The 10,536-nt window shown below is 43.8% G+C and overlaps 1 protein-coding gene and 2 pseudogenes across 1 annotated transcript; all 3 read left to right on the top strand.

Moving 5' to 3' along the window:
* Positions 1 to 2,323: 2,323 nt before the first annotated feature.
* Positions 2,324 to 2,786, top strand: LOC125532396 (annotated as a pseudogene).
* A 1,902-nt stretch (positions 2,787 to 4,688) lies between these two features.
* On the top strand, positions 4,689 to 5,300 carry LOC125532397 (putative ripening-related protein 4). Its single transcript, XM_048696459.1, has one exon. It carries the CDS (start codon positions 4,689 to 4,691, stop codon positions 5,298 to 5,300), a length of 612 nt encoding a protein of 203 aa, XP_048552416.1.
* Positions 5,301 to 8,986: 3,686 nt separating this feature from the next.
* On the top strand, positions 8,987 to 9,599 carry LOC125532395 (annotated as a pseudogene).
* The last annotated feature ends 937 nt before the right edge of the window (positions 9,600 to 10,536 follow it).

Here is a 10,536-nt window from a genome sequence, read left to right as displayed (position 1 = left end):
CTTTATAAATGGCACAATAGACTGACCGATATGTTCTATAACAGTTTTATTGCTAACAAGTAAATTTCCCTTCGTCATTGATCTTTCAAAAATACTTATGAGAATTGCTCTTATAGAAGCATCAACAATAAAGCTGCGACCAAATCGGAAGATAGGTAAATCACTTGCTAGACATACCTTTTCAAACACGTTGGGAGAGCATGATGGTTGCGTTACTTGAACGATAGGTTGTTCCTCTTTCGAATAGCTCCCCAACACCTTGTCATCCTATTTTTCTAGAATAGATTCGGCATACGTAATATTTGATTCGGTCTTTTCAATAGCCGAATTAACTTTATTATCCGAATCACCATCTTTTTTGATAATTCTATCCACACCCAATGCTTTCTCTTTTGGCATAATCTAGCTTGGATTGCAGTAGAATTAATAGGTTTTCCCTCTTTTATTAATTCATGTAGAACAACATTGCATTCATCCCAAAAAGACGTAAGATTTTTCTTAATGACCCAATCTGGATAGAATTGCCCCCGGGCACTTTTAGACTCTTTCGGTAACGATATGTCACCGAAATTCTGTAATTGTGTTGGGGGACATGATATGCCATGGTAGTAGGTGAAGGCATTTGTGCTCCTATAGAAGTTTCACTTATTCGGCCATGACCATGAAGGTGGGGAGCCGAATTATGGACATCAACAGTTGCGTATGGTGCCAGAAAATTAGTAGCATGAGGTGTAGCATATGATGTTTGAGGGTAATTGGCCGAATAACTAGTAGTAGCATGGCCAATTCCCTTATCCACCGGCACGTTTGGATTAACAAACTGCAAGTTATTTGCCGATGAATAAAAAGTTGAAACACTTTGTTGCATCCTATTGGAAGTTCCTACATGGGGTATCTCAACATGATTAACCGAACTCATCATGTTGTTCATCGGCATATAGATCTGTGGGGTTGCCGATGCATGGGAGTTGGGATACATATGTTGCATGTTGCTGAAATTATATGGAGTTAAAGCATGAAGATTATTCTGAATCGGCCGTTGCACATAATTAGATACATTATTGATAAAACTAGGGCTACCGATACATTATGCTCATTAGACGATCTAGCAACAACATATGCATTATTTGCATCTACATAAGTGAAGTGGGTATTCATATTACCTTTGTAGATGTCAAACCCTAGATGACGATCTCTTCATAGCAAGAACGGGCCGGAGACCGTTCAACGCTTCTTCCCCAGCGGAGTCGCCAAAAAGTGTGTTCGCACACGAACCCGTCACCGTTTACCTCCAACGCCGGGGGTGATGCACCGCAGCTCACGTCGAAGGAGACCCACCGGAAGGCGGTACGCAAGCAAGCCGGCGGGCGCTTTTGTAGACCCGAAACCCCACGCGCCCGGGAGGGACCCCGTCTGGACGCGCGCTGGCTATGGGCTGCCCTAGGTCGGCCTGACCGCCCCTAGAGCCTCGAGGTTCGCTGCCCTGCAATGAAGAAGAACAGACGAAGAACGAGGAAGAAGAATAACAAGGAAGAAGGAAAAGTAAAGGTAAAAGATGTAGATAGATTTGTTCGATTGTGTGTTGTTTCAATCGGTCGTCACCCCCAACATATATAAGAGGCGGCTGGACTTCCGGTACAAACAAAGGATTTATGTAGGCTTTCCTTACAAGAAAATTACATCAATTCACGTCCAAAACCCTAGTCAAATTCGGACTGGTTTTATCCGAACTTTCCAAAACTGTTCGGTTTAAACTAGCTGTACTTTGAGGGTCCTTTTTGTGGTGACAGACGACCTCGGCTGGAAACGAACCCAAAAGCATCTTGACCGTTTCGACGAGACGAACATCTTTCATGTTGAACGTTTTTTCATCAAAGGTCATCCCGAGGGTCAAATCGCTCGTGCAAAACAGCTAATTACTCACGCAGCTCATCAGACATACCCACATATGTGTCTGGTTCCGGGCGTCATATTTTGCTCGTTGGAGGGTCTCACTGTATGGGTTCTAACTTTTGCATATGACCTCGGATTGAGACGATCTTTATATCAAAATCGATCGTTCCGACGAGACGAAGACAATTCATGTAGATCAGTTTTCAATATGGGGTAGTCTTGGGGGCGTAATCAGCCGAATAGTGTTCTGAATAGAAAATCTAAGTACTTCAAACACAACTTCGGCCTTAGAGATGAGACCAGATGACCATGGCCCAAATATCAAAGTTTTTTTCCTTTTGACGATACGGAACTTTCTCACTTTGAGCACTTCTGCATTTGAGGCCATCTAAATTAATTTCTTCGCCGTGCCAAAATCTGGTGTCAACAGCTTCCTGCATGGCAAATACGGCGACTGCGACAGGGTTCACGGCTCGGTCTGCTGTAAAGACAGTCACCGCTACCCGCAATTCAGGTGATCGCCCCCGGTGTCGGCCGACATGCCGGCGATCCTAACTCTGAACAGCTTCGCACGAGGTGGAGACGGCGGCGGCAAATCATTCTGCGACAACCGCTTCCACAAGGACATCGAGCTGGTGGTGGCGCTGTCCACGGGGTGGCTGCGCCTAGACGGCAAGCGCAGGTGCAACAAGATGATCCGCATCAACGGTAACGGGCGTGCCGTGCTGGCCAAGGTCGTCGACGAGTGCGACTCGGTGTATGGTTGCGACGCCAAGCACAACTTTGAGCCACCGTGCCCATACAACGACGTAGACACGTCACCGGCCGTGTGGAAGGCGCTGGGGCTCAAGTTGGAGATTGGAGTTTTCAAGATCACTTGGTCTGATGTGTGAGCTATGCCATGAAGACCTTGCATTAAGCTATGTACACGCAGACACGGGGAAGCATAGATATGTGCGTTGTTCTCTTGGTGGTGGAGTTGCTGCTAAATAAAACAAACTACCACTCGCTTGTATTTGATATTTTCTCAACTTTATGTATTTTTCCTGTTTTGATGCTATATTTACCATTCAGATGTATACGATATTTTCCTTGATTTATGTATCTAATTACCCTGTTTCAGTGCTATATATACATATATGTATTATTTATGTGTATTTAATATTTTTTGAGATTTATGTATTGGCCCGGTTTAGGTACAATATGAAATGAAATTGACAAATACATCAATTTTTAGTTCAACAAGACCTTGCATATATGACTGAGTACCCACACACACTAGCATATGTGATGTTATGCAGGTCATAGACATATATTTCACTATTTATGCACAAAAACATTGAATTCTTCGGGCGGTAAAACTCGATGATTTCTGACTTGTTCCAAGAACCGGTTCTTTCAGCGCCTCCTAGAAAGAAACACCGGTATTGAGAAAAAAGAGAACCCTAAACGATGTGGAGGGAGCTAATGAAATTAAATAGTGCTTTGAGTACCATGAAACAACAAATTGCAAGGGAATTAGATACAAAGGTAAACTCTAGTGAGTTACATTTGTAATAATTTAATCTGATAGTGTATTACTGTGATGTTGCCGAGCTACACCTTAATCTTGGCGGATTACATCCCATATATAATATAAGAAATTTGGAAACGTATGTCACTCATACGGATAGTCTAAACTAGTTAGTTAGTTGCACTACTTTCCCGACAATTTCATTCACTCGGATGTTGACAAATGACTATTAATGGAAGCTCCATGCCAAAATTCCATTCAGTGAAACAAAGAAGGTGGCTGTAAAAATATTTGTTTCACACCCAAATGTTACAAGCCCGAAGATTGCAGAACACCAACCATCTGTTGGTTGCAAAGCCGAAGAAAGAGACTGAATTAGTGCGAAAGAAAGTCAAGTTTATTGTAAAAGAAACATCCAAACTTTTGTGACTTAATATTATTATTAATATTATTAATTTCTATGTGAGGTGTATATATACACCCAGGAACTAAAGGGTATTTCCAACTGGGGCATGATCTATCATATTTGATGTTTTTTACACGTTACATACTTATATTTATACCTAATAAAATAGAATTCAAAATTCATTTGAATTTTTTGGGCGGTTTAAAATCGAGATTTCCGAGTTTTTCCAAAAACCGATTCTTCCGGTGCCTCCCAAAAATAACACCTGGTACGGAGAAGGGCGTGGAAGGTAGCTGCTAGAATTACTAAGCACTTTGAGTAACACCAAATAGAAAATTACTAGCAGAATTAGATACAAGGTTAGTCACAAGTGAGTTATATTTGTAACAATTCGATCTGTCTTTATGTTATTCTGATGTTACCGAGCTAGACCATAATCTTGGCGGCTTCCATCCCCCGGATATAATACAAGTAGAAAATGTACATTACTCCTGATCTAGATAGTCTCAACTAATTAGTTACACTACTTCACTGTGCATGTCATTCACTCGGATGTTCACGTTCACGCATGTCTCCACCTCGACTATTAATGGAAGCTCCATGCCAAAAGTTCATTCACTAAAATAAAGAAGAGACGGCTGTTTAAAAGTATATGTTGCACGCCCAAATGTTATAAGCCCGAAGGTTGCAGAACATCAACCATCTCTGGGTTACAAAACCGAAGAAATGAGACTGAATTAGCGTACCCAGTTACATGAGCAGTTGATGTTCCTTGGGGCTTGGGCCCTGTATAAAGAACATGGATCAACCAATATATCCTCACAAACGCACAAGCACAAATTGCAGATTTGCAAGCAACGTGAGTACCTCACAGACATGGCTAATTTGAAGAAGCTACTAGCTATGTTTGCTCTCATGATGTTCCTATCACACCTCCGCGTCCATGGCGTCTCCGTGTCCATGGGCAGCAGCGCGAACGTTACTACAGACACAAGCCACCATCGCGGCAGGTGCCACATCAGTGGCTTCCTGCATGGCAAATCCGGTGATTGCAACAGGGATCACGGCTCGGTCTGCTGTAAAGACGGTCACCGCTACCCGCAATTCAGGTGCTCGCCCTCGGTGTCGGCCGACACGCCGGCGATCCTAACTCTGAACAGCTTCGCACGAGGTGGAGACGGCGGCGGCAAATCGTTCTGCGACAACCGCTTCCACAAGGACACCGAGCTGGTGGTGGCGCTGTCCACGGGGTGGCTGCGCTTGGACGGCAAGCGCAGGTGCAACAAGATGATCCGCATCAATGGGAACGGGCATGCCGTGCTGGCCAAGGTCGTCGACGAGTGCGACTCGGTGTACGGCTGCGACGCCGAGCACAACTTCGAGCCACCGTGCCCATACAACGACGTAGACGCGTCACCGGCCGTGTGGAAGGCGTTGGGGCTCAAGGAGGAGATTGGAGTTTTCAAGATCACTTGGTCTGATGTGTGAGCTATGCCATGAAGACCTTGCACTAAGCTATGTACACGCAGACATGCGGAAGCATAGATATGTGCGTTGTTCTCTTGGTGGTGGAGTGGCTGCTAATTAAAATAAGCTACCACTCGCTTGTATTTGATATTTTCTCAACTTTATGTATTTGTCCTGTTTTGATGCTATATTTACCATTCAGATGTATACGATATTTTCCATGATTTATGTATCTAATTACCCTGTTTCATTTCAGTGCTATATATACATATATGTATTATTTATGTGTATTTAATATTTTTTGAGATTTATGTATTTGCCCAGTTTAGGTACAATATGAAATGAAATTGACAAATACATCAATTTTTAGTTCAATAAGACCTTGCATATATGACTGAGTACCCACACACAAACTAGCATATGTGATGTTATGCAGGTCATAGACATATATTTCACTATTTATGCACAAAAACATTGAATTCTTCGGGTGGTAAAACTCGATGATTTCTGAGTTGTTCCAAGAACCGGTTCTTTCAGCACCTCCTGGAAAGAAACACCGGTATTGAGAAAAAAGAGAACCCTAAACAATGTGGAGGGAGCTGATGAAATTAAAGAGTGCTTTGAGTACCACAAAACAACAAATTGCAAGGGAATTAGATACAAAGGTAAACTCTAGTGAGTTACATTTCTAATAATTTAATCCGATGGTGTATTACTTTGATGTTGCCGAGCTACACCTTAATCTTGGCGGATTACATCCCATATATAATATAAGAAATTTGGAAACGTATGTTACTCATACGGATAGTCTAAACTAGTTAGTTAGTTGCACTACTTTCCCGTCAATTTCATTCACTCGGATGTTGACAAATGACTATTAATGGAAGCTCCATGCCAAAATTCCATTCACCGAAACAAAGAAGGTGGCTGTTTAAAAATATTTGTTGCACACCCAAATGTTACAAGCCCGAAGGTTGCAGAACACCAACCATCTGTTGGTTGCAAAACCGAAGAAAGAGACTGAACTAGTGCAAAAGAAAGTCAGGTTTATTGTAAAAGAAACATCCAAACTTTTGTGACTTAATATTATTAATTTCTATGTGAGGTGTATATATACACCCAGGAACTAAAGGGTATTTCCCACCGGGGCATGATCTATCATATTTGATGTTTTTTACAGGTTACATACTTATATTTATACCTAATAAAATAGAACTCAAAATTCATTTGAATTTTTTGGGCGGTTTAAAATCGAGATTTCTGAGTTTTTCCAAAAACCGATTCTTCCGGTGCCTCCCAAAAATAACACCTGGTATGGAGAAGGGCGTGGAAGGTAGCTGCTGGAATTACGAAGTGCTTTGAGTAACACCAAATAGAAAATTACTAGCAAAATTAGATACAATGTTAATCACAAGTGAGTTATATTTGTAACAATTCAACCTGTCTTTATGTTATTTTGATGTTACCGAGCTAGACCATAATCTTGGCGGCTTCCATCCCCCAGATATAATACAAGTAGGAAACGTACATTACTCCTGATCTAGATAGTCTCAACTAGTTAGTTACACTACTTCACTGTGCATGTGATTCACTCGGATGTTCACGCATGTCTCCACCTCGACTATTAATGGAAGCTCCATGCTAAAAGTCCATTCACTAAAATAAAGAAGAGATGATTGTTTAAAAGTATATGTTGCACGCCCAAATGTTACAAGCCCGAAGGTTGCAGAACATCAACCATCTCTGGGTTACAAAACCGAAGAAACGAGACTGGATTATCGTACCCAGTTACATGAGCAATTGATGTTCCTTGGGGCTTGGGCCCTTGATGTCTACTACACAACCTTCTTCTTGTAGACATTGTTGGGCCTCCAAGTGCAGAGGTTTGTAGGACAGTAGGAAATTTCCCTCAAGTGGATGACCTAAGGATTATCAGTCCATGGGAGGCGCAGGATGAAGATGGTCTCTCAAACAACCCTGCAACCAAATAGCAAAGAGTCTCTTGTGTCCCCAACACACCTAATACAATGGTAAATTGTATATGTGCACTAGTTCGGGGAAGAGATGGTGATACAAGTGCAATATGAATGGTAGATGGGTTTTTGTAATCTGAAAATATAAAAACAGCAATGTAACTAATGATAAAAGTTAATCGGCCATTTAATCAATTAATCGGACGATTTATCGGGTAATCGGCTACTCGGGGACCCTATGAGTAGGGATTAATCGGCAAGTTAACTGGTTAATCGGATGAATTCTTGAACAGGGATAAAATTGAGCGAAAACGATATTGCAATGCATTAAAACAAAGCCTAGGGTTCATACTTTCACTAGTGCAAGTTCTATCAACAATAATAACATAATTGGATCATATAATAATCCCTCAACATGCCACAAAGAGTCACTCCAAAGTCAGTAATAGCGGAGAACAAACGAAAAGATTATTGTAGGATACGAAACCACCTCAAAGTTAATCTTTCTGATCGATCTATTTAAGAGTCTGTAGTAAAATAACACGATGCTATTCTTTCCGTTCAATCTATCCTGGAGTTCGTACTAGAATAACATCTTAAGACACAAATCAACCAAAACCCTAATGTCACCTAGATACTACAATGTCACCTCAAGTATCCGCGGGTATGATTATACGATATGCATCACACAATCTCGGATTCATCTATTCAACCAACACAAAGAACTTCAAAGAGTGCCCCAAAGTTTCTACCGGAGAGTCAAGACGAAAACGTGTGCCAACCCCTATGCATAAGTTCACGAGGTCACGGGACTCGCAAGTTGATCACCAAAACATACATCAAGTGGATCACATGATATCCCATTGTCACCACAGATAAGCACATGGAAGACATACATCAAGTGTTCTCAATTCCTTAAAGACTCAATCCGATAAGATAACTTCAAAGGGAAAACTCAATCCATCACAAGGAGATAGAGGGGGAGAAACATCATAAGATCCAACTATAATAGCAAAGCTCATGGTGCATCAAGATCGTGTCATATCAAGAACACGAGAGAGAGAGATCAAACACATAGTTATTGGTACATATCCTCAGCCCCGAGGGTGAACTACTCCCTCCTCATCATGGAGAGCGTCGGGATGATGATGATGGCCACCGGTGATGGATCCACCCTCCGGCAGGGTGCCGAAACAGGGTCCTGATTGGTTTTTGGTGGCTACAGAGGCTTGCGGCGGCGAAACTCTCGATCTAGGTTATTTTCGAGGGTGTCTATATTTATAAGAATTTTTGGCGTCGGTCTCATGTCAGGGGGGTCTCCGAGTCGTCCACAAGGGTGGAGGGCTCGCCCTCCTATCTCGTGGACGGCTCAGGACTCTTTTGTCCCAACTATTTTACTCCAGGGGCTTCTTTTGGTCCATAAAAAATCATCAAAATTGGCATGTCAATTAGACTCCGTTTGGTATTCCTTTTCTGTAAAACTCAAAAACAAGGAAAAACAGAAATTGACACTGGGCTCTAGGTTAATAGGTTAGTCCCAAAAATTATATAAAATAGCATATAAATGCATATAAAACACCCAAGGTTGATAATATAATAGCATGAAACAATCAAAATTATAGATACGTTAGAGACGTATCAGCCCTATATAAAGAACATGGATCAACCAATATATCCTCACAAACGCACAAGCACAAATTGCAGATTTGCATGCAACGTGAGTACCTCACAGACATGGGTAACTTGAAGAAGCTACTAGCTATGTTTGCTCTCGTGATGTTCATGTCACACCTCCGTGTCCATGGCGTCTCCATGTCGGTGGGCAGCAGCGCAAACGTTACTATAGATACCAGCCACCGTCGCGGCAGGTGCCACATCAATGGCTTCCCGCATGGCAAATCCGGCGACTGCAACAGGGATCACGGGTCGGTCTGCTGTAAAGACGGTAACCGCTACACGCAATTCAGGTGCTCGCCCCCGGTGTCGGCCGACACGTCGGCGATCCTAACTCTAAACAGCTTCGCACGAGGTGGAGATGGCGGCGGCAAATCGTTTTGCGACAAACCGCTTTCACAAGGACACCGAGCTGGTGGTGGCGCTGTCCACGGGGTGGCTGCGCCTGGACAACAAGCGCAGGTGCAACAAGATGATTCGCATCAACGGGAACGGGCGTGCCGTGCTAGCCAAGGTCGTCGAAGAGTGTGACTCGGTGTACTTCTGCGACGCCGAGCACAACTTCGAGCCACCGTGCCCATACAACGACGTAGACGCGTCACCAACCGTGTGGAAGGCGTTGGGGCTCAAGGAGGAGATTGGAGTGTTCAAGATCACCTGGTCTGATGTGTGAGCTATGCCATGAAGAGCTTGCATTAAGCTATGTACACGCATACATGCGGAAGCGTAGATGTTTGCGTTGTTCTCTTGGTGGTGGAGTTGCTGCTAATTAAATTAAGCCACCGCTTGCTTGTATTTGATATTTTCTCAACTTTATATATGTGTCATGTTTTGGTGCTATATTTACTATTCGCATGTATACGACATTTTCCTTGATTTGTGTATTTACCTTGTTTCCGTGTTATATGTGTTATTTACGTGTATTTACTATTTTTCTAGATTTATGTATTTGCCCAGTTTGGATACAATATGCATTTTTCATGTGTATTAGGGCATCTCCAACGCCGACCCGTAAATCTCCCGCAACCATTCCGACTGCAGAAGCCATCCAACGTGGCCCAAGCCCGTTTCTGCCCACCTTAACCTCCCGCTTGGTTTTAGTTAGCACCTCGCCAGTGCCCGACCATAGCCACACTCGCCCCGCTCCACACCACTCCTCGCCATGGATCCTTCCACGGTCAAAGCTCTCTGTGCGGGGTTGACACCGGAGCAAGAGAAGGCCATGGCGCCATTGCTGTCGACTGGCAGGCCGACGGGCAGCTAGAGGACGTGCAAATGAAGGACGCCTCCGATGATGAGCCAGCGACACTCTCCTCTTCCTCTATGGCACCCTCCTCTTCCTCCACGGCACCCTCCTCCTGCCCATTATAAGGGCATGGTGCGGTGAAGCGGGAGGAGCAGTTCCGGGAGTCGCAGGCCAACTCCAACTACAACCACAACCTCCTCTAGAAGCATTTGCACGCCGAGGAGCAGGTGGTCGCCGGAAGGGTGGCCGTGTCGGACACGGACCTGGCGGAGCAAGAGGCGTTGCTCGAGTCCTACCACTCCGCCTGCGAGATCCGCCTCGCTCGCTCGCGGGGCGCAGCGGGCGGGGGGGCGCGGGGGGGGCG

Source organism: Triticum urartu, unplaced genomic scaffold, assembly GCF_003073215.2.
Source record: "Triticum urartu cultivar G1812 unplaced genomic scaffold, Tu2.1 TuUngrouped_contig_9810, whole genome shotgun sequence".
NCBI classification, from domain to species: domain Eukaryota; kingdom Viridiplantae; phylum Streptophyta; class Magnoliopsida; order Poales; family Poaceae; genus Triticum; species Triticum urartu.
The sequence above is the reverse complement of the archived record's forward strand: the minus strand, read 5'-3'. Positions and strand labels throughout refer to the sequence as shown.

Excerpts from the sequence above, each read along its gene's own strand:
- LOC125532397 (XM_048696459.1), top strand. The coding sequence starts at position 4,689 with ATGGCTAATTTGAAGAAGCTACTAGCTATGTTTGCTCTCATGATGTTC.